General features: G+C 57.0%; 1 protein-coding gene across 6 annotated transcripts in view; it reads right to left on the bottom strand.

Moving 5' to 3' along the window:
• Nucleotides 1-7629: 7629 nt before the first annotated feature.
• Nucleotides 7630-26566, bottom strand: part of PTPRE (protein tyrosine phosphatase receptor type E) — a 124055-nt gene continuing 105118 nt past the window's right edge. For 4 of the 6 annotated variants that reach the window (XM_058671021.1, XM_058671020.1, XM_004579740.2 and 1 more), the window contains 13 exons: nucleotides 26425-26515; nucleotides 23465-23541; nucleotides 22399-22435; nucleotides 21141-21238; nucleotides 19208-19327; nucleotides 17880-18043; nucleotides 16908-17043; nucleotides 16409-16558; nucleotides 16048-16141; nucleotides 15479-15555; nucleotides 14397-14531; nucleotides 13437-13562; nucleotides 12664-12860 (listed from right to left, as the gene is read on the bottom strand). In XM_058671021.1, coding sequence (XP_058527004.1) covers nucleotides 12690-12860; nucleotides 13437-13562; nucleotides 14397-14531; nucleotides 15479-15555; nucleotides 16048-16141; nucleotides 16409-16558; nucleotides 16908-17043; nucleotides 17880-18043; nucleotides 19208-19327; nucleotides 21141-21238; nucleotides 22399-22435; nucleotides 23465-23541; nucleotides 26425-26515 — 1476 coding nt within the window. In that variant the 3' untranslated portion in view covers nucleotides 12664-12689. Of the gene's footprint in view, nucleotides 7978-10887; nucleotides 11042-12663; nucleotides 12861-13436; nucleotides 13563-14396; nucleotides 14532-15478; nucleotides 15556-16047; nucleotides 16142-16408; nucleotides 16559-16907; nucleotides 17044-17879; nucleotides 18044-19207; nucleotides 19328-21140; nucleotides 21239-22398; nucleotides 22436-23464; nucleotides 23542-26424; nucleotides 26516-26566 lie in introns of those variants that run through there. The other 2 variants (XM_058671024.1, XM_058671025.1) reach the window with 2 other exon arrangements.

Genomic DNA, 26566 nt, shown 5'->3' with positions numbered 1-26566 from the left:
GTCTTCAAAAGATCATGAAGGGGCTTGCTGGGTCTCCTAGAGGTTTAAACATTGAAAACTTGCAGGGTGGGAAGTAGGTTTGGGGCCACGGCATGACCTTTTTTATAAAATAAAGCCCTGATTTCCTCATTTCTCAGTCTGCAGGAGTCTAAACTATTATTGTCAAACTGCTCTTATTTTTGTTAATTCACGTCCTTCATCGGTATGTGAAAGGCCCGGCTTCTGTCCTGGCAACCCTAACTTGGGCCAGGCTCAGAGAGGGTTTGGAAGGCCTAGGAGTCATGGGATCGATGGTGTGTGCGATGACGGGTGTGTGTGTGATCCCCTCCCTAAGGCTATTGGCTGTCCAGGTAAGAATTGAATTTTTGGTATCCCGCCCCTTCAGAGAGTGAAATTTATTTGAAGGATGGCTTCAAATCCATCTTTAAGGACAAAGGGACACTGCATTAGGGAATGACTACTGTCTCGCCTTCTTTCATTAAGAGTGTCTACAAAGAGTGTACACGCAGACAGACAGCAAAGTTTTTAAGTTTTAAAATGAATCTCCATCTCAACAGACTTGGCACAGGGCACCCTACTCCCAGCTTAACTTGGGAGCCAGGGTTTCTTCAATGTCAGACCCATGTAGCTATAAGTTCTGCTTCTCAAGTTTTATTTCCAACTCCCCTCCTGCACAGTTGATGTTGTTTTTTGATTGGTCTATTTCTATTAAAAGGGTAGATTTACAGAGAGAAGGAGAGAAAGATGTTCCATCTACTGATCCACTCCCCAGAGGGCCAGAGTTAAGCTGATCCAGAGCCAGAAGTCTCTTCTGGGTCTCCCACAGGGGTGTGCAGGGTCCCAAGACTTGGGCCATCCTCTGCCACCCTCCCAGGCCACAAACGGAGGACTGGGTCAGAAATGGAGCAGCCAGGACGTGAACCAGTGCCCATATGAGATGCTGGTGCCTAAAGATAGAGGGCTAACTTGCTGAGCTATGGCTCCAGCCCCCCAACCTCCACCCCGTTCCTTTCCAAGTCAGAAAATAGCATCCCATCCCTTACAGGCAGCTCTTTGCAGTCCTCGCAGGCCCTGATCTTGCCAAGCCAAGATGGCAGTATGGACAAGGTAGGCATCCCAGAGTATTAAAGGGCAGGGTAAGATTGCCAAAGCAGGAGATAGAAGTTCATTGGAAGGAGTGAGGCACAAATGGCCTTTTAACTTAGGACCTAGTTCAACACCTTCATAAGCCCCTGCGTACGACACCAGCACCCCCCTCGAGCGCTGCTTCCAGTCCAGGTCCCCGTAATGAGTTGGGAAAGTGGCGGAAGATGGCCTGACTTGCTCCCCTTTCACCCACGGAGGAGACCTGAACACTTCCAGCCGTCTGGCCTTGGCCTGGCCCAGCCCCAGCCACTGTAGCCATTTGAAACATGAAAAACAAACCAGCAGATGAAGGAATCTCTTATTCTGTCCTCTCAAGTAAATAAATCTTTCAAAAAACAAAAAGTGGAGCAGGAGTACTGCTATGAGTGCGCGCTGCTAACACTTGAAGCAGTATTATGAACCTAGACTAACTGTGTGTCCCACGCCCACCTGCTGGCTGACTTGGCAATGTCTTGGAGCCCCGATCTAGAATGCCGTTATATTCCTGAAGGCACAAAACTTGCCATGAGGTAGGTGTTTGAGACCTTTCTGTATGCATGATGATGTCATAGCAGTGAAGGTTTCATTTGATTTGTACTCTATATAGCATGAACTGCTCATCAACCCGCTCCCAACTTTAGTTCTCAACCTGACTTCAAGCCCTCACCCCAGGCAGTGGACTCAAACACATGCTGGACATGGCATGCCTCTAGTGGGATCCGAGGGGCATCCCCGACCTAACGCTTCATATGGAGCTCTTATTTAAGCTGAGGAGGGAGGGAGGAAATCTTCGCTTGCTAGTTCACTCCAGATGCCTGCAGTAGACTTGGGAGCTGGGAACTCACTTGGGTTGTCTTGCCTGAGGGTCAGGGACCCAGTCACGTGAGCCGTCTGCCACCCACCATCGTGTGAATTAGCAGGAAGCTGGACTCGAGCCGTGCCAAGACTGTCCCCATCTTGGTGGCTGAGGTCACCCCAGACTGATGACTGATCAGTCCCATCTGTGGCATCTCCAAAGCCTGCCTTCCTGCTGCCGCAGGTCACGACAGGTGCTCCTTTATCCGTTCTCACACTTCATGCCCCGTCTTGTTTGCTCTGTACCCTTGCAGGCTACAAATGCCTCCTGAACCTAGACACGGGGTCAGACGGTGGGGGTTCAGCTTTCAGTCTCTCTTCTAGCTGTGTGACCTTGGACAGGTCTTAACTTTGTTAGACAGGTCTATCTGTGCCATGGGGCCAAGCTTGCAGGGTGGTTGAGAGGATTAAATGAGACAATATGTGTAGAGTATTTAGCATTCTGCCTGCAGCTTGGTAAACATCAAGACATGCTAATTATCGTCATCAGCAGAAGATGAATGTGTTTATCAAATGCCTACAGCTCCAGAACGTTTCCCTTGGCTCATAAATTCTGTATCGTTAGGGATTTTCCTGTGGAGGAGAGAGAACTTGGAACATAAGCCCTGACTAATGTGTCTGTTTTCTTGAGCCCACACACTACTGAACAAATTAAACAACCCAGGTCATGAAAGATGCAAAGAAACATTTAAGAGCAGAGCCGCCAGGTTTCAAGTTGCCAGACTCAGTCTGGTTTCAACAGGAAAAATGAAAACAAGAAAGAATGGGATGTGGCAGCAGAAATGTGGCCCACGGTCAGTGGTGTCATGAAGTGGTACCAGCATGGAGCAGTGAGCGTGAGTCCCGTGCGCATCACCCACGTCCACCAACTGACCCACACCACAAAATGACCACGTGTCGTTGCAAGCACGTTACTAACTCATTGGCAGCAAAACCATATAATACACATTCACTTGTTAAACTGCATTTTCAAACAACCAAAGTGACAGCTCTACCTTTTAAAACATTAAGCACATACGTTTTGTTATAGTTTTCTTTGAAAGACAGGCTTTAACGAGACATCTCCCATCACTGTTTCCCTCCCCAAATAGCTGCAACAACCAGAACTGAGCTGATGAGAAGGTGGGAGCCAGGAGCTTCTTCTGGGTCTCCCAGGCAGATGCAGGGTCCCAAGGCTTTGGGCCGTCCTCTGCTTCTCTCCCAGGCCACAGGCAGGGAGCTGGATGGGAAGTGGGGCAGCTGGGACTCGAACCAGCACTGATATAGGGTGTTGGTGCTACAGGGCAGAGGATTAGCTGGCTGTGCACTCTACTGCTCCTCCCCCATTTAATTGTATCAACTGTTGGACTCCTGTGTTTGCTCTAGGTTTTTGTCCCATGTTATATAATATGCATTATGAACATGTGAAAATCATTCTTGCTTAGAAAAACTTTTATTATCCTAGTGAGGCAGTATAAGCCCTCCAATGATTTTACTGCATCTTTTTTTTTTTTTAAAAATTACCTAATTTTTAACAGGAGAACTTTTGAAAATCTTGTTAGTTGTCTGCCTGTTTGCATACCTGTCATCTGAGATGGCTCATGATTTTGTACTATTGACAGGCCTCATCTATAATCTCAAAATCAATCACTTTTTAAGACTTACTTTTATTGGAAAGGGAGATCTACAGGAAGAAGGAGAGAGAGAGAGATCTTTGTTGATTTACTCTTGAAGTGGTTGCAACAACCAGAGCTAAGCTCGACCCAAAGCCAAGAGCCAGTAACTTCTGGGCCTCCCAAGCAGGTGCAGGGCCCCAAGGCTTTGGGCCGTCCTCTGCTGCTCTCCTAGGCCACAGGCAGGGAGCTGGATGGGAAGTGGGGCAGCCAGAACACGAAGCGGCACCCATATGGGATCCTAGCCGGGGGGGGGGGGTGTCACAGCAGGAGGCGGGGACAGGGAAAGTGTGAACAGAAACTCACACAGCAAGAGTCAGACAAGTTTTTAATTCACCCATTTATGTTACTTTTCAAAATGCCTATTACCTTTCATTTATTTGAAAGATAGATACACTGGTTCAGCCAGGGCTGGGCTAGGCCAAAGGCAGCAGCCCCCAACAGTCTGCGCGTCCCATGGGGTGAGTCACCCACTGCCTCCCAGGCTGGAGAGTCACACGGCTCTGGAATTCAAGGCAGAGACTCCAATGCAACGATGCTGGTGTTCTCAAGCGGTATCTCTCTACTTCTTTATTTCAGAGCTTTATTTATTTTTATTGCAAAGGCAGATTTTACAGAGAGAAGGACAGAGGAAGATCCTCCATCTGTTGTTTCACTCCCAGTTGGCCACAGTGGCTGGAGCTGAAGCCATATGAAGCCAGGAGCCACGAGCTTCTTCTGAGTCTCCCACATGGGTGCAGGGTCCCAAGGCTTTGGGCCATCCTCCACTGCTTTCCCAGGCCACAAGCAGAGAGCTGGATGGGAAGAGGCACAGCAGGAACGCAGACCAGTGCCTACCTGTGCCCATATGGGACGCTGGCAGTTACAAGCAGAGGATTAGCCAGTTGAGCCATTGTGCCAGCACCCCCCTTAAAGACTTGTTCATTTATTTGAAAGTCAGAATTACTCAAACTTAGAAAGGGAGATAGGGGAATCTTTGATTATTGGTTCACCCCCGAATGGCTCTATCCAGGGCTGAGCCAGGAGCTTCGTCTGGCTCTCCCACATGGCGACAGGAGCCCAAACACTCGGATCACCCTCCTCTGCTTTCCCCAGGCCATCATCAGGAAGCTGGATCAGAAGTGGAGTGGCCAAACATGGCCTGGTACCCATGCGGGATGCTGGCCACAGGGCAGGCCCCCTCCAGTGGTACCCTAACCACCGTACAAGATACATGGTCCTCTGGTGTCGAAACAACAGGGCACATCAGACAACCAACAGCAAGAACAATATCACCACATGCCCCGTGAAGCCCAGAGCAGCTGAAGGAAAAACCAGAGGACGGGGCAGGGGGGTCAGAGCAGGCAGGGACTCAGCAGGGCCATAAGGATGTGCCCTGCTGAGGGCAGGGTGGGGGGAGAGCGCCTGGGAGGTTGTGGGGTCTAGGAGAAAACCTTAAGCAGAAGGACTTTAGCTGTGGAGTTTCAAGCAGTTGTCAGTTTCTCTGGCAAGCTGACAGGCCACTGCCCCAATGCAGGGCCTGTGTGCAGCTCCCTGGGGTGCCAGGGCTCCCTGGGGTGTGCTCTGGGACTGCTCCCTGGGGTGCCAGGGCTCCCTGGGGTGCGCTCTGGGACTGTTCCCTGGGGTGCCAGGGCTCCCTGGGGTGCGCTCTGGGACTGCTCCCTGCAACTGTGCCGTCTGTGCGCTCACACTGCCCGGTGGCCAGGTGGCCTGCTCACTCACTCCTCACTTGGCAGCTTTTGCTAAATCATAAATGCGCCGTGTCTCCGACGGCATCAGGCACGCGACTGGAAAGAAGGAACTGCAAGCAGGAGTCGCAGGCTGGTAGTCAAAGCCGAAGTTTATCCTTGCGTCAGAATGCTTTTAGATCTTGCAGTTTGCATATACAAAGAATGCAGCAACATTCACTGGCATTGCAGGAAGGGCAAGATCAAATTATACAGGGAATAAAAGGAAACGAGTTGGAACTGTAATACATGCACGCAAGATCGCACATAAACACAACTTAGTTAAATAAACAAACAAACAAACAAATCAGTAATCAGACATTTCTCAAAGAATGGCACAGGCGTGTCTCCCAAGAAGAAACACGATTCGGGTTCGTTTGAAATAAAGTCGCTAGAAACAAAAAAGTACCTTTGAGGACGCCGGTGACGTTCTTCACGCGTCCAGCAGGGGGAGTCACACAGTGACCGACGGGTGCGGATCAGAGCCAGTCTGCCGACCGCTCCTTGGCTTTGCGATGCAACCGCATGCAGCAGAGAGAGCCTGGCCGCCCAGGCGCCCCTTGTCCACCTGGACCTTCTGTGGCTGAAGGAGGGCGGTCCTGAACAGAGGAGTTGCAGAAGCTCTCGGTGGCCTCTTCTCTCCCCAGGCAGCTGCTCCAAGGAAGGTGGCAGGGCCTGGCCTGTGTGAAGGGCAGGGTGGCCGTGGTCCATAGCCCTGGCTAAACCTTCTTTTCTGGAATCGTCGGGGTGAGGGAGAATTGGGAAAAGGCAGACCCCTGGGGCTCGTCCAAGGGGATGGGAAGACTTGCAAAGCAGGACTCCTGAGAGAGCGCCCTTAAGGGACTTTTTGCTACAAGAGACACCGCTTAGACCAGCAGAGGGCCGCAAAGAACCCTGCCAAGGGCTGCTAACCTGGGGCCTGGGGCCATGCCCTCCGACTGTGCCAGCAGCTCAGGCGTAAGCGACCTCCACCAACAAGCAGGCTGTTCCAGGACTCAGGGCCACGTGGACCCCCATCCTCAGTAAACAAAGGCAATGGTGGCTTGGGGCTTTCACAGCCCCAACACATGCCGCCAACTGGCACATCTGGCAAGACCCTTCCCACATCCTCTTCCTTGCTTTGTCGAGGGGGCGATCGGACAGAGTCACGTGAGCCAGGGCTGCAGCTGCTGGTGACCACGGGGCTGCCCTCTGTCCTTCCAGCTGGACAGAGGGGCTCTGTCCTTCCAGCTGGGACGGGGCTCGGCCAGTGGCATGGTTGGCAGCTCAGCTGCACGTGAGCTGCACACACCGCGCAGGAGCAGATGAGCATGCCACAGGAGGTCAGTCAGTTACCAATGAAAATGTCACATAAGGCCTTTATAACTTGTTGGAGCAGCAAACGAGATACCAAAAACACACATATTAAGTGCTTTCTGTAAGTCAGACCAGTTGTCTTCATTTTAATATTGTGCTCATTTTCTGGGTATGTAATGACCATAGAAAGATCAGTACAATTAAATTAGCTGTTCCCATATTCACATACACCCCTCAGCCAATCCTCACTGTCAGTGGAAGCTTTACAATATCCAGTGGCAAAGGTCAAAGATCTTAGTAGTTTTTTTTTTTTTTGCCACAAAATAAGCTAGCCTTTAGGGCAAGCACGTCGCCTTTTGCTTTTGTTAAATACATAGAAGGGGGACTTTAAAAAAAAAAAAGTATAAATCTAGATTTTAAGATTTCTCTTCTTATATAAAGTCTTAGCTTTTTACAAGAAATTGTTTAATACCAAAATGCTTCTCAGAAAATGTCAAGGCCGACTGTTCCTAGCCCCGTGTGTGCCCAGGATCCCCCGACGTCGGGACAGGCAGCGCCCCTCGGTGAGCCTGCACAGGCGGCCGGCGTGGTCCGGGAGGAGACAGCGCAAGCGGCGCCTGGGAGGTGGCTGCAGCGCCAGCTGTGCTGCGCCCAGCCTCACATCCACCGAGGCAAGGTGGCACAGACTCATCGTGGGCGAGAGCACGTGCCAAGAGGACTGTACAGCCCCTGGCTACTCCACTGCACGTGCAGGATGAGAAGTCTGCCAGATCCAGAAGATGTGCAGGGATGTCCTGGGGCCGAGCCTGGGCCTTGCCCAGAGTCCCTACTGAGAACGCATCCGCAGAGCTGGCTTTGCAGAAGGCGGCTGCTCGGGGCTGCCAGGACGGTGCCAGGACAGCCAGTGTGGAGGGTCCTCGAGGGACCTCGTGGTCAGCATCTCGCCCAAGCACATTAAAACTGACAACACACGGTGTTGAAGTGACATGACTCTAAGGAAATGGCAAGATATTTGCTGATATTAGCAGAAATATATATTTGGTGGCATATTCTCTGAGCTTAATGTTATTCCAAGTTCAGAAAAGGGGCTTTAGGATTGAATGACTTTATCACAGCAAGTCTTTTAAAGCATAACAAAATATACACAGAGACAAGGGAGGCTCGTACTGTGAACTACGAAATAAATTAATGTGTTTTTACAAAATATACTGACCATTAAATTAAAAAATAGTTTAAGGCAGGAATCTTCATTTGAAATTAGCATAATCAGAAAATATATCGATAAAATCTTGTACCACTTTGTAGCAGAATTCATACTGTTCCTAAAAAAGAAAAACAGGGAGTTATTAAAATATTTCCCCAAAAGCACCCCAGTAATGTAGGACAACAAGATGACCACCTATTTACAGAAATGTGGCACTCCCTACACACGCCAGCTTCTGTCACATAACTCAGCTCGCACTTCGAAAGCAAGCTATTTTCTTATGTAGAAAATGCCAATATTGGGTTTCCAACTAGTGTATTTTAGAATAGCCTGAATAAAATGTCTTTGTTTTCTTATTTACAAAGGAAAAGAACTACTTCTGAAGTTGAGGAGGAGGGTACAAACACGGAAATGTCACAATGTAGCGAGAAGGAGTGAGGAAAGGGCCAGTCGGAAGCCTGGATTGTTCTGGAGATTAATTCTACAAAAGAGATACGTTTCTCTGTTCAGTTGCTGCAAAGTCAAGGGAACCATGCCTAGCCTTGACAGAAGGTCTTATTTGTAATCCACACTGGCATCCCGAGTCACTGGCAGCGCAGGGATTGCAAGCTTTGGCCAGGACCTGCTAAGCTGCCTGTCCCGGCAGAGTCTGGGTCCTGGCACCCTGGAGGGGCATGGCTGCCAGATCCCGGGAGGAGGGCTGCAGAAGCCAGAGGCACCCAGAGCTGTCCTCAGCAGCCCGTTCAACACGCTGAGGTCACCTCTTCTCACACGGGCCACACGGTTCCTGGTTTTCAGGCCGTGAACCATCAGAAATGTCTCCCGCCCAGTCCTGCCCCAGTCTCAGTGTGGCCAGGATGGAAGGGAGTTCAGTGTTCCAGAGAAAGAAAAGCTGGTCATGAACTTTGGTCTTGGGGCAAAGCTGCTGCCTGTGAGACAGGCATCCCAGATGTTCACTGGTTCAAATCCTGGCTATTCCACTTCCAGTCCAGCTCCCTGCTAACGGCCCAGGAAAGCAGCAGAAGATGGGGTAAGTGCTCGGGCCCCTTCACCCACGCAGATGTGAGGAAGCTCTAGGCTCCTGCCTTTGGTCTGGCCCAGACCTGCCAACTGGGACCATATGCAAAGTGAATCAACAGATGGAAGATCTCTCTCTTTCTCTCTGTAACGCTGCCTTTCAAATAAACAAATAAATACATCTTGGAAAAAAAAAAAGGAAGAACTTGAATCTGAAATGGCTGTAAAACATCTACAGAATCATGTGTCCGGGCTTTGCCAAGGCAACCACACGCAGGACTAGAAACACGGTGAATCCATCATAGGTTAACTTTCAACTTGGCCATTACGCAGGGCCCATGAATGATGTTATAACGATGACGGAAAAAAACTTTCCCAACCCTGCCGGGAGCAGAGCAGGGTTCTGGAGAGCCAAGAACAGACAGAGGTATCCTCTGCCAGCTGCCAAGATTCCCACGTGACCACAGGCTCCTGAAGGACAAGGGGGTTCCTGGTCACCAGCCCCCTGGGGAGGGGCAAGCCTCAGTGTGACCCTCACTCACTGGCTTTTGGCCTGCCCTCCAGGAAGCTCCGCGAGCTGGCGAGCACAGCTGGCTCTGCTCTGGAAGTAGAGGCGCTAACTTGTCACTTGGCTTCCACCCAAACTCATGTGCCCACTGCTGACTGCCCTGCCTGGCGTCTGGGAAGCCAGGATTGGAGGCCATGGCTCAGGGTGGTATACCTTGGTCACACTGCCAGACATGCAGATGGACATTTAAACCAAGGCCAGCAAACACCTGAGTGGCCTTTGGAAAACCAGGTCTGGATTGAAGGTCAAGTAGGGCTGTGAAGACAGCAGGTCTGCCCAAGGCAGCCAGCCACTGGGAACTGGCACGCGGCTGCCATGAGGGCAGCCTGCATTGCAACAAGCACTCATTTGCTGTGTTTCTGGCCAACAGCTCTGCCAGCGGGCAGCTCTGGCACACGGCAGTGATGAAGCCCTTCAGTCTGGGGTCAGGTGGAGTTACTTCTCACTGTGACAGCGCCTGAGGGCCTGGGCTGCCAGAGAACCGTCCCGGATGGGAGGGCAGCAGAATACTCAGTCCCTGTGTGGTGCCAGGATCCAAGGGCAGGTGCCCCACACCGGGCTGGTCTTCACCCTTCACCACCTGCTTGCTTGGAGCACAGCCTGTGTGCTGGGGATGGAACTAGATGATAAGCTAACATATTTATTGCTTAAATTTCTATTGTTTAAAAAATGTATTAAAAAAAAGAGACAGAGAGAAATCTTCCATCTTGTGGTTCACTTCCCCCAGTGCCCCAAGCAGCCAGGGGGCTGCAGCCCAATCCAGATCTCACACATGAGCGGCAGTGAGGTCCTGAGCCACTGGTGGCTGGGCACGGGCACCTCCTGGGTGCCAGCCACTCCCGTTGTCCCTGATGCATCTACAGCAAGCTTTGCTCAGTCACCTACAGGCAGGAGCACCACCCCCACCTTCCATGGAAAGGAACTGGAGATGAGAAGCAGCAAGGCCAGGTTCCTGGAGCCCCAGACAGGCCAGCTGGGAGTCTGGGAGGACCTCCTGGAGCCTAGCTCAAGACAGACAGGGCTCAGCCGACTAAACACAGCTTCCTTGAAACCAGATTCCTAATCAGCCACCGATAAGGAGTTGTATTCTCAGCGTGTGGTCCTGGGGAAGCCGGGGGGGGGGGGGGGGGGGTCAAACTAAGTACAGGGAAACAGCCGGAAAGAGAAAGCCGGCCCCCAGCTACCAACTGGATTCCCTTCCAAGGCTGCTCGTTCTGTTTCGATTCCTGATCCAGTTTGTGACCTGAGAATTCCTTTGTGGAGTCAGTGACCTCAGAGGGAGAGGGAGCCCGGGAATCTTTCCTGTGCAAAGCTGAACTTGGCCCTCCTTGAAAATCTGACCTTCCCACCTGCTCCATACACTCGACTACGCTCATGAGCCAGACACTAAACACAGGCCACCATTCCTGACTCTTCCAGAAACACCCCTTCTGAGGTTCTTACCAGAGTTTGCACCATGTGTGGCCTCTGAAGCCGTAAGCTCTTCACAGCTTGGAAGACGTCTAAGAGCCCCTCGGCCTTGACTCGCTCCAGAATGTTGCTGAGGGCAATGAACGTGCCCGTGCGCCCGGCCCCCAGCGCTGCAGGGAGCAAGCGACTCATGAATGCCCTTCTCCTCACACCTGCCCGTGTGGTCAGCACTGACCCCCCGCTCACCAGGGAAACCAGGTGTGCGGCCTGGACAGCTGCCAAGGCCCTCCCCCAGGTGCCAGCGCACAGGACTCGCGAGCAACGCATCAGGACCCGTGGCGAGAGTCCTCAGCTTCGCTGCTGTGACCAACTCCCTGCTCCCTGCAGCGGCACAGGGGACCGTGCCCCATCCACCAGGTGCAGGTGGTCCCAGACTCTCCTCCCCGCACCAGGTACGAGTCCGAAACAGGTGTTGCCAGGTAGAGGATGCCAAGAGAGCACCTGCTTCTAGGAAGGTCAGCAGGTAGCGGTCAGCTCTTCCATGCATGACCGCGTGAAAAGCTTGTCTGCCTGCCTCTGTACACACCCTGCACGAGCAGGCGCCAGGCTCTCCTCAGACTGCCCAGGAAAGCAGGTGGAAAGGAGGAGGGGCTGGCTGCTCGCCCAGGGCCCTGCGGGGTGAGCAGGTGCCAGGGGCCCTGGAATCTCTCCGGGAAGCTTGGCCTAGGACCCTGTCCTGCTGCAGTCTGTCCCCGAGGCTGCCTTCCCAAGAACCCCCCTGCGGGACCCTGTTCACTTCACACCCCAAGGGACTGCATAAGTGAAACTCACAGCCTGGGCTTGCAGAGGGTGAGCAGGAAAGAACCAGGCTTATTCTGGAAAAGTCCGGTAAACTGAACTTGGAAGTGTGGGCTCCCCTGCTGGCCAAGCCAAGAGTGCACCCAGGTGGGTTCCAGGCTGTTACCTGCAGCTTTGTGGTGCAGGGTACCAAGCTACTGTCGGTAGCGCTGGCATCTCTAGGGGCATCAGTTTGAGTCCTGGCTGCTCTACTTCCAAGCTTCCTGCTAGTGGCCTTGGAAAAGCAGCTGAAGATAAGCCACGTACTTGGGGCCCTGCCACGCATCTAGGAGACCCAAAAGAAGCCCCTGGCTCCTGGCTTTGGCCTGGCCCAGCTGTGGCCGTGGTGGCCATCTGGGGATCAAACCAGCAGATGGGACATTTTTTTCTCTCTCTCTAATGCTGACTTTAAAAATAAATCTTTCTTTCAAGGAATAAAAGCAGCTCAATTCCTGCTTTTGAACCAGCTCAGTAGCAGTAACTCAGGTCACTGGCCAAGGGGCTGGGCAAGACTAGAGCCCCGCCAGGCACAGAGGAAGGTAGGTGAGTGGGTGGGTCCTTCCATGTGGCCAAATGCCCCGACCCCGCTCCCCAGATGTGGCTAACGCAGGTGCTCACCGGGCTGCTCATCCATCCCGGGCTGTGCCTGTGTGTGCCTCTCGGCCCTTGGCCCAACTTCAGGACCGGGGTGGCCCCAGCCTTCTTTAGTCACATTTGGCCTCACCCAGCTTGCCAAGCAGAGGGGAGAGGGTGGGGACAGCCAGAAGCAGAAGCAGAAGACAGGGAACCGGGGACAGATGTGCGTCTGCCGGAACCCAGAAGCACAGGGCACTGTGTGCTGGGTCTATCCCTGACTCCTGTGCCCAGGGCATTCCACACATGCATGGATGGTGCTGGAGAGGTGTGCGTGTGCCAGGAATGCGCCTCAGACAGACCCGGGCAGTGACGGGGCTGTTCAGGGCCCAGGCTCCCCCATGCCCGGGTGCCCGGGCGGCCACTCACCTGCAGTGCACGGTGATGGGGTGGTTGCCCGTCTGCTGCTGCTGCTTCTGCACGGCCGTGATGAGGTCGATCATGCCTTTGCCCTCAGCAGGGATCCCGATCTCGGGCCAGCCGTGGAAGTGGAACTGGCGTACCACGCGGACCTGCTCCTCCTGGCGGGCCAGTGACTGTGGGCAGGAAGGAGGTCTCACACCCGGGCCCTTCGCAGGGTCAACCTTCTCTTCCGAGGTAGGTGGGACTCAGAACCCTCCCTGGGCCTCTGGGGCTCCCATGCCCCACCTGTGCGCCTTGAGCGTCCCAGGCCATGCCGTGCGGCCCTGCTCATCAAAGAGGCCAGGGGCCGCACGGCATGACACCCTGAGGACAGCCCCGGACAGGCCCTGTCCAACCTCTTCCAGGGTCCTAGGCAGCTTGAGAGAAACGAGCCTCCCTGGAGAAGCTGGGGCCCCGTGTCCCCCGTCGGAGGCCTGGGTCCAGCAGCCAGGACATGGAGCAGACGGGTCCCACGGTGAGCCACCTCAGCCTGGCCCATCAGAGGCTCCACTCCATGCCTGGCACACGCACACAGCAGCAGAGCCAGGGACCAGCGGGGGCCCTGGGAAGGCAGCCTGTGCCCAGCCACAGCTCATCCCAGCAGGGCGGCAGGGAGTGAGGCAGGACCCGGCTTAGGTGGCTCCCAGCCAGCTGGGGACTGGGAAGGGCAAGGGCAAGACAGGGGGGACTTGCAGCTATGTTGGCCATACCTGACTGCAGGTCACCAGAAAGTCCCGCACGCTGATTCCCTCAGACAGTGAGTCGCTCTTGATTTCGATGGTTATTTCTCCGTGAACCACTGAGCCCTCTGTCGGCCAGTATTGGTAGCATTTATCCTTAGGGGTGAGACAAAGCTCTAAGTCCCATTTCAAAAATCTGCTGCTGCAAGTTCTGCATTCATGACATCGTCTAACGCATTTCCTCTGAATGGGCACAGATGGCAATGCCTGTGAACACCTGCTGAGCAAGGGGAGTCCAGAGACACCACGCGGGCACCCACACTCGCAGCCACGCTTGCACCCACGCGCGCAGCCACACGCGCACCCACGCTCGCACGCAGCTTTGATCCACAGCAGCGTGGGGAGCTGGCTGGACACAGACCTGGGGAAGCGGCTTCGCAGCCAGGGGAAGTGCATGCAGAGGCTGAGAGGTGAGGGCACAGCTATCGCGTTTTGCACACCCCAACACACTCTCGTTTTAATCTGGAGCAGTGGTCACGTCCCGGGAGACCTCCAGAACAAACGTCGCTGACGAAGGTTTGATTCGGCTGATGGGTGGTGGACTCAGGTGTGTTTATGTTGTAATTAAGTCAACACAAGCAGGCCACCGACAGCTTTCCGCAAAGGGGGCAGATGCACCAGCCAGGCGGAATTCCTACGCCTGAGGCTTCATGTTTGCAAAAGCAAACAAATGCCTTTCTCCTCACCAGGTTGTGACCTTGACCAAAGCAAAAAGCAGGACCTCAGATGGGCTCAGTGGAAGCCAGCATGGCAGTGGAGAGCCTGCCTGCGTCCGGAAAAGCAGAGCTTAGGACACAACAGCTTGCGTCTCTCAGCTCGCATGCTCCTCAGAGCACACATGGCTCGTCCACACATGGGCACAGGAGGCAGGTGCGACAGCCCAACTGGGCACCAGTGGCCTCAGGGGCGCAGCCTGGGCAGCGGCCTCACCTGCTCTCTCTCCTGAACCTCTGTCAGCATTACGATCGTGTGGCACTTGCACTCCCACACCATCCTCCAGAAGTCCTCGACCGTGTGCGCCAGCGGCCCCTGCGTGGCTATGAAGTAATCCTTGTGCCGGTAGCCCTGCGGGGGGAGCAGAGGTCAGGAGCCAACTTCCTGCCTGCCTGGGGCCACAGCCTGTGTGGTGGCACCTTTCCACCTGCCCCAGCCTGAGCTGGACCCCACTCTGCACACACAGGGCCCACACAGCAGGGAACATGCCCCAAGGTGGTCTGTTGGTGCGACCTTTGAGCAGCTCCTGGTGGCGAGGGCTGTGGTAGGCTCCTGCACGTGACAGTCACATCCACATGGTGCAGAGCTGGACTCTGGGCTGGAAGCTGGGGGTCCTTGGCCCACCACCCTCTGACCTCATCTGCAGATGGAAACTCCAGCATGGGTTTGGATGCTACTGCCCTCCTTCCACTGCCCACAACACTGCCCACGCGTGGCAGGAACACACAGATGCCCTGGGGGTAAACTGCCCCTGTGCCACCTGTGTGGGAACGACAAACAGCCGTGACAGGCAGGAAGGCAAGCGAGCCAACACTTAACAGCGAGTCTACAGCCGCCACCTCCAAAGGCCACTGTTCATTCGTTGTGTAAAATGTTCATTTATTCATTCTTATTCGAAAGGCTGAATGGGGGAGAGGGAGAGCAGCTCTTCCATCTACTGGTTCACTCCCAGATGCCTGCCAGAGCCAGAGCTGGGCCAGGCTGGAAGCCAGGAGCTCAACGTGGCATCCTACATGGGTGTCAGACTCCAGTCCTCAAGTCCTCGCCTGCGGCCTCCCGCAAGGATTAGCAGGCAGCCCGGTGGCAGGTGCAGGGAGGCCCATCACAGCACTCTCCTACGGAGTGTGGGCGTCCCATGGGCGGCTTAGTGTGCCGCACCCAACACCTGCTCCATCTGCTCACCTTAGAGTGATTCTCTGTCCTAACAAAAGGGCTGAGTTTCTGGAGAAGTTACACAGAATTGGGCGCTGAGCCAAGGAGGGAGGACGTGCCAGGTGCCAGGGGGCTGGCGTACGTACGTCTATGAAGGACGCGTTGATGTAGTCTGTGTGCTCCTGGCCCCTTTTCATGGAAAGAATCACTCGGTTGAAGTCATCTGCAAAAGAGCACTCCCCGAGTTAGCGCACAAACAGTCCTTCCTGGCACATCTGCTCCTGCGGCCACACACGTCTCCGACACGCGGTAAGGTCCCTTGCCCAGCCCTGGGCAAAGCCAGCTCCCAGGGGAAGGAGGCGGCCTGGGCAGCTGCCCCCACAGGCTCTCGGCAAGGCTGCGGCCTTGTGGACTCCTCGGTGGAGCTTGCTTCAGGTCTGACACAGCCTCCCGTCCCCTCACCCTCGGTGTACGCTCAGCTCTGCTTGTCCCAGTGCCGGGACTGTGCCTACCCGGCTCACAGGAGCATCCCTGTGGTCCAGGCCCGCCACCCCTGCCACCTCTGAGTCCAGGTCTCAAACTGCCCGCCTGAGCCCCGTGGGGCCTCCCACGTGGACCTCTGCTCTGACACCTGGCCCAGGGCCGCAGCAGCCCCAGGAGCCCCTGCTCTGGACTCGGCGGGAAGGAGCGGCCGGCGGGTCTCGCGGCTGCTTACAGGGGATAATCTGGATCACTCTGGCCTTCTTCATGTTGGCCGGCAGGCTGCCTGTCCTCATGTCCTCCTTCAGGATCCGCACATTCGTCAGTTTCTGCGGTCAGAAAGACACAAGGACGCTGCTCAGACTCGGACGTGGCCACCGAGCAGGGCGTCTGGGGCCGGCACGGCGTCTGCATGTGCAAGCACCTGCTCCCACCTCGAGGACTCTTCCCAGGCCTGGGAGAGGAAAACCCTGCCGCTCCCCACTCCCTGGCTGTGTCTTGGGCCCATTGCAAAGATGGCTAAGTGGCGCCTGAGTTGCCCGAGGTTTCCCTGGCTGCCCACCCTGGACACAGACCCACACCCCACCAGCACCCACCCGGAACTCCTCCTCCAGTCCGATCTTGTCGAAGTGCGTGGTGCTGCTGTGCAGGGTCTGCAGGTGCTTTTCCAGGGAGGACACGTCCAGCTCGGTGTCCCCGTAGAGGTAGTACTCCAGCAAGGCTTGGTAAATGAACGTGTACTGCATCTGCGGGAAGCACAAGGCTGCTCCCTGACCCTGCCACGTCCCTGCACCCCCAGCGGCCCACGCCTGCTCCCCAGCTTCCTGCCAGTGGCCCTGCAGGATGACGGCGCCCAGCTTCCAGGGGGGACAAGGGCTGAGCCTGGCACTCAGGGAGGGCACCAGCCGGGTCCTCTGCTGCATCTTCCTGGGGCAGCTTGGCCACCCCACGTGCCACAAGGACAAGAGGGGGAAGACAGAGGCAGGCCAGCAAGTGAAACGGTCTTAAGCGGGGGTGCTCAGGGCTGCTCGCCACCTGCCAGACAGATCCGGGGTCTTCTGTGACAACGCGAGGTGCCCGGGGTCTGACACTCACGTCCGTCTGCACCATCTGTGGCCGCTGGTTGCGGATGCGTGACACGAACTCGAAGACGTCAACCTTCTGCTCAGCGTGCATCATGGCCATCATGGCATCGATGACGATGAAGGTGCCCGTCCGGCCCACACCGGCACTTCAGGAGGGGGGAGAGGGGTCACCCTGAAGCAGACCCCAGGGCCTGGGGAATGCCTCCTCGGGACACCCTGTCCAGCTTCTCTAGGGGGCGACTGACGGTGCAGCCACCAGAGGGCACTGCAGCCTCAGGGAATGTTTTCCACTCCCTCGCAAGGGTCTTGGAGAGCTGTGGTGGGGAGCTTGGCGGGGGCTGAAAGGGTCATTTCTTTCTCCGTTCCCAGGCTTTACCACTGCTCGCAGATCCATGAAGCTGAGTCAGCGGTGGGCCCTGTTTCAGGTGACCCGTTACATGACCCAGAAGGACGGACACCTGGGTTTTTGAGGGACTTGGTGACAGCCACAACTCTGGGAACTGCTCTCCCTGCACACCTGGGACAGGCAATGCGGAGATAGTTCAGAACCAACCAGTGGCTGACAGCTGGAAATGCGGGCTCTGAACCCAGGGATGCCAGAGGAGGCCACGGCACCAGTGGGAGCCAGCGGGTTTCTGCAGGGGCCAGCAGGGAGCCAGAGATGTAAACCAAGGCAGACAGCAGAGGACAGCCTGCTCTGTCCTTCCATACACGTGTGCCTTAGAGGGTGCTACTTCCCAGGTGTCCTGGGCCGAAGGGGACTGTCCTGAGCCGGCTCCACCATCAGCCGCTGAGCTGCTGGTTTCCCCCAACAGCCTCCCTCACAGATACCACGGAAGTGGGCTTCTCTGCTCACGGAGCATGTCCGGGGCTCAGCTGCCCTCTGGGGTTCTTGTGCCCAGGCTGCCAAGGGCACCCTCAGCCTGCCTGGACACGGGTTCACCAGAGGCCAGACCTGCTGCCATGGCCGGCTCAGACCTACCTGCAGTGGACCACAATGGGCCCCGCGTGCGTGGGGTTGACGGCCTTCACCTTCTTCAGGAATTTGAGCATCCCGATGGGGGTGAAGGGCACCCCGAAGTCCGGCCAGCTGGTGAAGTGCAGCTGTGAGACCAGCCGTGGGGCTCTACAGCCATCGGGCAGCTGCTGTGGGGACACAGGGATGCAGCATGTACGCAGGCAGGACCATCCTCACCCTCCCACCCACAGTGTCCTCTTGGGAGAGCTCAAACCCCTCCCTCCACCATCAATGCACTCCAGGCTGTGGAGCTGGGGGCTACGTGCCAGGAGGGGAGAGGGCCTTCCCCCAGCAGGCCACTCCCAGGGGCTATGGGCCACGTCCAGGGACCGCACCTGCATGGCCCCACGGCAGGCCAGTGTCCTGAGCGACAGCCACTGCACAGCCTGGGCTCCCAGTGCTGTCTCCGGTGTGCGGAGGTGGGACGTGGCCAGCCCGCACAGCCCCAGCCCTCCCCGCATCAGGACGTCACTGGGCTCACACTCCTGGCGTGGTGTCCCTGCTCCAGGCAGTGGGGGACTCTGCGTGTGTGTGTCCTGTGACCATGTGAAAGCCTGTGTGCGTGTGCACATGTGTTACGTGTGTGTGACCATGCCTGCATGTGTCCTGGAGTCAGGCAACCAGGGACATGGGCGCAACAAGCCCCTCTTGCCCCTTCCCTGCGGCTCACATTTCCCTGACAAAATCCACGCTTTCAGTGACTGTCAAGTAATCTCTTACGTCATCATGCCATCAACCTTGTACACAGGCGTTTTTTATTTTATTGAAATCTGCCTTGATTCCTTCTGGGGAAACCGGTGGACATAACTGTGAAAAACAAGGAGCACTGAGGCGTTACTGCAATGGTTTAAGACTCTGTCTCACTGCAGTGTGGGACGTGGCCCAGGGACACCGTGTCTGCTCTGGGGAGCTTCAGAGGGTGCCTGAGGGCCAGGGGCTCCCAACCCTCAGCAGGCTCACGTCTCAACACACTGACCTACCCACCGGAAGCCAAGCCTGGCCACACGTCCAGCCCTGCGGCCACAGCCCCTTTCCCTGTCACTACTGTGCGGGGCAGGGGAAAGCCTTGCACATACACAGCAACCTGTGCCCCGTCATGTGCAGATATGGGCACACACAGAGGCCTGTGAGCACTGCAACACATAAGCACATGAGCACACACACTGCACACATGGAGCCCTGTGTCTGTGTGTACCCTGACATGTTCATTGACGCCGCACACACCAAGGCCCGTGCAACATGACACGGGCCCCCACACGAGCCTCCTTGAGCCACGCAGCCGCCGGACTTACTGGCTGAATGCAGAACTTGCGGATGGTGTAGTCCACCAAGGCCACGCAGTCCTCCACACACACGCGGATGTTCCCGTAGGTCCAGCAGCCCTGGTCGGGCCAGTACTGGTAGCACTTCTCCTGCGGAGAGCAAGGCCAGGGACAACGGGGCTGGGGGTGCGCTCACGGCCACCTCCACCCACAGGGACAACGGGGCTGGGGGTGCGCTCACGGCCACCTCCACCCACAGGGACAACGGGGCTGGGGGTGCGCTCACGGCCACCTCCACCCACAGGGACAACGGGGCTGGGGGTGCGCTCACGGCCACCTCCACCTACAGGGACAACGGGGCTGGGGGTGCGCTCACGGCTGACCCCACCCACAGGGACAACGGGGCTGGGGTCAGCTCTCAGCACCCCCCAGCCCCTCCCACAGAGACCAGAGCTCAGGGCAGTTCCTCACCCAGCACCGAGTCAAACCCATCAGGGACGCGCCAAGGAGTCCAAGCCCGTGTGTTTGCTAGGACAGCAATGGCTGGAGCCAGAGTGCAGGATGGAGCAGGGTGGGGGCAGGAGGGGCTAGCCTTTAGGGGCTAACCTTTATCTGCCCAACCTGGGAAACCCAAACTACAGCAACCAGCAGCTGGGAGCCACTCTTCCCATGGCCTGTGCTGGGATCTCCCTCTGCGGGCAATACCCGCAGGACCGGGGCCCACCTAGAGGTGGCATGGGCCTCTGCCAAGGGCAGGCTGGCTCTGGCACTGATGCGCCTGGTGCCAAGGCCCAGTGGGGAATACTCCTTAGCAGAGTTGGCCACACACCTGCACCCAAGTATGGTATGTGGGGCAAGCTTTTTCCCGCCAATACTCCGCAGGGTCTCCAGGCACTGAGCCTGCCGAGGCCCCGCCAGGACCGCGGGCCCTGGCTGTCCCACGCCCTCCGCCTGACCACAGGGCCCGGGGTAGCTGCATACTGCAATGCTCAGGATGTGGGCGTCAAAGAGACCACAAGAGAAGCGTAGGCCACGGAGAAAAGGGAACTGGAGGGAGGAGAAGCGATTTCGTCCGAGAGGGCGGAGCCGCAGCAGCAGGGCGGCACTGAGTCACCGGAATGGAAAGATGGGGGAGGAGCTGGGGGCAGACCGGTAACCCGGCAACAGGGCGCCTTGGCCAAGGCGAGGAAGGCCACCACCGGGACCCCAGCGCCCTGCGGAGGACCTGACTTCCCGTTCTGTGCGTGGGGGAGCGGCAGGGTCATGGGGCCTGCCGCCAGGAGTTCCCCTCCCTGGATGCCCACGGCAGGGACTGCACAGCGGGGACTGCTGGCCCTTAGCTGCCTGGAAACAGAGTTGCTTGGAAAACAAAGCAAAAACAACCAGTCTTATCTCCCACCGGAAACCATAAGCTGCGGCTTCTCCCCGAGCTCTGGGGTGTGGGCGCGCCTGGCACAGCAAGATGGCAACTCCTGCGCCGAGAGGTGGCTTCTGGGGCCAGGCCAGCACCTGGCAGGTCCCAGAGGGCCGTTGTGCAGCCCAGGAGGGCAGGCAAGAGGCCCTTCCTGCTAGAACTTGCTGCCAGGACTGCCGCACATCCCTCCTGTTTGGATTTGTAATCTGGGATCTGTGCTCACTGTGGGCACGCCCAGGGCTCCCCATGCCCTCCTCCTCAGCCTCGCTTGCAGGCCCGTGCTCCTGGCCCAGGGATACTGCGGTCCCTAGAGCAAGGCCGGCGCAGGAGGCACAAAAGGGCGCAGTTTCCGCTCCTTGCGGGGTCCCCAGGGCAGGCCACTCTCCACACAGTGCTCTGGGCTGCCATTCACTTGTGGGCTGAGGCTGGGCGCGGGACATGCCCAGGGCACTAGGCCTGGAGTCCCAGGCCCCTTGACTGCTGCTGCAGTGGGGGCTGCAGGGTCCCCGGGTGGTGCAGTGTGGTGCCTGCCCCGCCCTGCCCACGCACCTCCTTCCTTTCCTTCAGGTTGGTCAGCATGACGATGGTGGCCGACTTCTGCTCCCAGATCATCCTCCAGAAGTCCTCCACCGTCTCCTGCTTCGGGCCTGCGTGGAGAGCACATGGGGCGGCCTGAGGGTGGCTGTGACCCCAGGGTGCTGGGCTCACTCGCGACTCAGCGAGGCCAGGAGGGACCCACGGGTCTCTGTCCTCCCACCTGTATCACTCACACTTGCTCCACTCCAGCTGGGACACCTCTGGGGAGTTAAAGGGAGAGACCCATCTGGGTGATGAGGCTCGTGAGGGATTCTGTGTGTGTGTGTGTGTGTGTGAATGCAGAGGCAGGTTGGGGGCTGACAGCCCACCCTCCATATCTAACCCCTGTGTGCACAACCCCGGGGTGGTGACATTCATAGAACAGGAAGTATGACTAGAGGAAAGGGCCCTACTCTTCCTGCTGGGACAAAGACACAATGCCTAGAGCTGCTGCAGCCAATTGTCACACTGAGGCTTAGGCAATTTACTAAGGAGGGCGGGGCAGAATGTTCCGGCCGCAGGCTGCACTGTGGCTATCTGCTTCAAGATACCTTCCTAACTACTTCCATGTTATCTGAATGCATCAAGTACATGTACAGACATTCAAAATATCTGCATTTATGTAGTGAAAGTGCATTCTATAACATCGCATGCATCTGTGTCTGTTCCTGCCAGCGTTAGGTTTTCTGATGTCAGGCAGCCCTGGTCCCATGGAGTCAGGCACTGGGAGTGCTCAGCCCACAGGGGAAGCCCATGAAGGTCAAGGCTGATGCCCCTCTTAGCAACCCTGGCTAGATAAACCACGCCTCACCCCGCCCCAACACCAGGGAACATGCAGTGCCAGGCCAGCAGGGAGCAAGGCAGGGGGCGTGGCGGGGGGTGAGGCAGAGAGCAAGGCAGGCCTGCCTCAGAACCTGCACGTCAAAGTGACAGCTGTGGGGACCATGAAGGCCTGAAAACACACGTGTGTGTCTGCACACACCCACTGCAAGACGCACACGGGAGGCACAGTGAGACACAGTGAGACACACGTGTGCACACACCCACTGCGAGACGCACACGGGAGGCACGGTGAGACACACGAGTGCACACACCCACTGCGAGACACACACGGGAGGCACGGTGAGACACACGAGTGCACACACCCACTGCGAGACGCACACGGGAGGCACGGTGAGATACATGTTCCAGAACATGAGCCCCTGGCACTGGGGGCACGACAGTTGCTTACCTTGCGCTGCTATAAATTTGTTCTTCTCCTTGTAGCCCTGGAAAACAACGTTGGATGGACAAGTTCTCAGAAGGGCCTTGATGAGGAAAGGCTTACACATTCACCACGGGGGATTTGAGCGCCAGGAAAACGGGTCAAGGGGCCACCAGAAATCTCTGATGGCCTGGGCGCCTCCTTCGCAGTACCCATCTGCACACGCGCAGCAGGCACGTGGACACCTACGTGTCTTTAATCAGGCCCACGTGGAGTGAGAATTAGTGGGAATATGATAACATGTCTAATGATCTTTCAAGGATCAATTAAAAAGGACTATTTAAAAATATATTACTATTCATTTTTGAGGAGTAGAGAAACACGGGGAGAGACCGAGAGCAGACCTTCTATTGGCCCCTGCATCCCCCTCCTCCAACACGCAGGACAGCTGGGTCTGAGCTGGGACAGAGGCCAGGAGGCAGGCAGGCCGTCCAGGCCTCCTGCACCAGTGGTAGGCAGGGCTGCGCTGGCCGGAAGCTGGAGTTACTCCGTCACTCTGGCAGGCCTCAGCGTCTCCAGCAGCTTCTCCCCCATTATGCTATTACGCTACATTCCTTTCCCTAGAACAGAATCGTACCCCTCTGGGGTACATACTTTGACCGCAGCTTATGCTCTCGGCCCTCTGTCATGTCCTTTGGGGAGCGTAAACAGTGCAGAATCAGACACCCTCAGCTTGGCCCCAGTGCAGATGCCAGCTGGTTGGCCCCAGATCATATGCCAGCTTGTTGGCCCCAGTGCAGATGCCAGCTGGCTGGCCCCAGTGCAGTTGCAAGCTGGCTGGCCCCGGTGCAGTTGCAAGCTGATGCCAGCTGGTTGGCCCCAGTGCAGATGCCAGCTGGTTGGCCCCAGTGCAGATGCCAGCTGGTTGGCCCCAGTGCAGATGCCAGCTGGCTGGCCCCAGACCAGATGCCAGCTGGTTGGCCCCAGTGCAGATGCCAGCTGGTTGGCCCCAGACCAGATGCCAGCTGGAGCTGGCCACGGCCATCCACGCCCGCCCGCAGCAGGGACAAAGCTTCCCGCTCCGCCCACTCACGTCAATGTAGGAGGCGTTGATGTAGTCTGAACAGGGGAGGCCGTCCACCTGGCTCAGGATCACCCGTGAGTCATCATCTGCAAGACCCCAACACGTCCACGGTGTCAGGCACCTGGCAGCCACAGGTGCTGCAGCTCCACCCTGGGGGCTCACGCCCTCCTCAACCCCTCGGGGATGGGACAGGGCTGCCCAGCACTCTGGGGTCTCAGTCCTGGAGCGACGGTGCAGGTGCTGGCATGGCCAGAGTTGGGGACAGCAAAGCGGATGGGACCTCCGCACAGGGACAATGGCTTCTATGCCCCATGCTGGGTTCCAATCAGGCACACAAACTATGGAGTCCTCTCTCTGAGGCTTTTCAGGGGGCAGGGAGGAGCAGGAACCCCCATCCCTCTCCACCATCCTGTACCAGGCAGTCGGACACGGGCAGGTGCCCAGGGTGCACAGCCTGCGAGTGGTGGGCATGGGGTGTGTGTGTGTGTGTGTGTGTGTGTGTGATCACTGCATGTGTTAGGTGAGTGTGTGTGTGCATCAGAGTGTAAATGTGTATGTTGTATGCATCTGTGTGCGTCCTTACATGTATGTATATAGTGTGTGCTGTGTACATAGACATGTGCATGTACATTGCTGTGCACTGCACTTGTGTATACATGTGTGTGCGTGCACATGGATTGTGTGTGCACACTGGGCTGCAGGGGAGGCACAGGCCCAGGGCAGGTTCCGGCAGAGCTGCAGGTGCCGCCCTGAGTGGGCCCAGAGCTCGGGCAGGGGCAGGGACTGGCCTTGTGCATACCTTGTCCCCACCCTCCCTCAGGACCGAAACCAGCCAAGAGCCCCCGGGCACACTCCCTCTGCCTCTGCTCTCCCGGATGGGTGCCGGGCAGCCAGCACTGTTGGCCCCCCGGTGGAGCGAGGGGCTCGCACAGGCAGTCAGGGTGCCAGCCCCCCTACCTCATGGCCACCCAGCTCCACCCCAAAACCCTTGCTCTGGGGCTGGCGTCTCTGAGAGAGACAGCTGTGCTGGACATGTGTCGTGCTCACGAAACAATTTGGGGCACTTTCTGCTTTGAGGAGGTTGCTGGAAATGCAGGCGGTGCAAAATAGCCCTGGGTCAGATTTACAAGCTCACAGCTTCTGCGAGCACCCTGTCTTCTGATTGTAAGACTCTACACTTCACCGTCCAAGCATCTCCCCCTCAGCAGCTGCTGGCGCATGTTCAGGAGAGACAGGCCTGGCCTGCTCCCAGCAGGCAGCTTCACTCACGGCTCATGGTCCAGCCTCGGAGACAGCAATGTGGTTGGGGCTCCCAGGTCCCCAGTGGCCACTTAGTTCCAGGCCCAAGGGGTGTCTCAGAGATCTGACCGGTCAGTTGGGGGCTGAGGGGCAGGGGCCTTTCTCTTTCTGGCCCCAACCTCCACACTGCGCTCCAGGCCCTTGGTCCTGCCACGTCTCTGACCAGTTCCTCAAGGCCCTGGCATGGCTTTCCTCCCATCCGGTGCCACTCTGCTGTTTTTTACCAGGTCACCACATCCTCACACATGGCTCCAGGAGCCAGTGTCCCCCCATGTAACCCCAGTGCTTGCCAGCACCTGGAGTTTGCAGGTGGTGCTCCTGGGAGGGGTGAACTGGGACAGACTGGGACCCTAGAGGCCCACTGACACCCAGCACAGCCAGGAGGCTGCATGGTGGCGGGGGGGGGGGATCTGCAGGATGGAGGGGCATCCAGCTAGGGCCCTACAGGTGAGGAGGATGGTCCCACTTGGGTCCCACTCCTAACAATGTGACCTTTAGCGTGGGAGAGAGGCACAGCAAAGAGCCTGGGAACATGGAGCGATGAACTCCAGCTAATCGATCAAGCTGATCAATCAGAATTGATGCTAGCTGCCCCAATCCCTGTCCTGACACAAACCACTGCAGGGGCTTTCGACCCCCTCGTGTCCTGGCCTTCCCCTCCGTGGGGCTGCTGGAGGGTGTGGGTTCCCAACTGGCTCTGACCTCCGACTGCAGCTCCTCCCACCGCCGTCATCCACATCCTGCCAGGCACCCCACGGCTCAGCTGCGTGGCCCCCCCGTGAGCTCCCCGTGGCCCCCCCAGCACGCCCACATTCAATGAAGGGAACTTGAGCAACTTGTCAGCTGAACTTAGGGTGCTTTGTCAAAGTGACACGTAAATCTTCCGTGTTTCAAATCGGGGAGAACCATCTCTAGCAAATTCTGGGCCACAAAGCAGAGGGACTTGGTGCTACCCATGTAGCTGGGGGAAGACTGGTGGAAGCTACTGCAGGCCAGCGGCCCAAGCCCCAGGATGCGGCCCAAGAGGGGCCCTCTGTGCCTTGCTGGGAGCTGTAGTAACATTATGTGCACAGACAAGGCCTGCTGGGGGAAAGGTTCGTGGTGCCCAGCACTCCCAGGCCAGCTCTGTCCCTCACTGCTGGGAACCTGGCACGGAGACAGGCTGTGAAGACCATCCCCCAGCCAGGGCAGCTCACAAGGTGCCCCGCGATACCTGTCTGCCACCCCACCCCGACCCAGGGGGTGCCACCAACTCATGCCCGCCGCCCCAGCTAGGGCTGCTTTTGTGAGCTGACTGAAGCTTCCCCACAAATTTGTCAACCCCCTAAGGTTTATCACTCTGTCACTTCTGTCCTCAGCCCCTGGGGCCCCACAGGAAACTGGGGATTTCCTGCTGTGGCTGATGGAGTGGAGTCCATGGTGTGACAGCAGCCCAGGGCCAGCCATGAGGCTGGGCCCAGCTGGGGTGCTGAGCCCCAGGCTCGCACACCGTGCCACACTCTGTGCAAGGAGACGGGCTTGGGAGAAGAGGCTCACAGCAGTAAGCTGCCCCCACCGAGAGGGAGGCCACGTGGGCTGGGCAGACCTGGTCACGGGGTGGGCACCAAGACCACGCAGAGCTTAGTGCAAACCTCAGCCATCATGCAAAGGCAAACTGAGGGAACTCTTACTGGGCAGGATGTTGGGGTATCTGTTTTTCTCTCTGTTTTCTTCTTTATTTGCCACTTCAAACGTTGCTTGCACGTGTCCAGATGGCAGCGACTGGAAGACAAAGTAAAGGTAGTTGCAAACCTCACAGAGCCAGAGCCGGGC

Source organism: Ochotona princeps, chromosome 13, assembly GCF_030435755.1.
Source record: "Ochotona princeps isolate mOchPri1 chromosome 13, mOchPri1.hap1, whole genome shotgun sequence".
Classification (NCBI taxonomy): Eukaryota; Metazoa; Chordata; class Mammalia; order Lagomorpha; family Ochotonidae; genus Ochotona; species Ochotona princeps.
The sequence above is the reverse complement of the archived record's forward strand: the minus strand, read 5'-3'. Positions and strand labels throughout refer to the sequence as shown.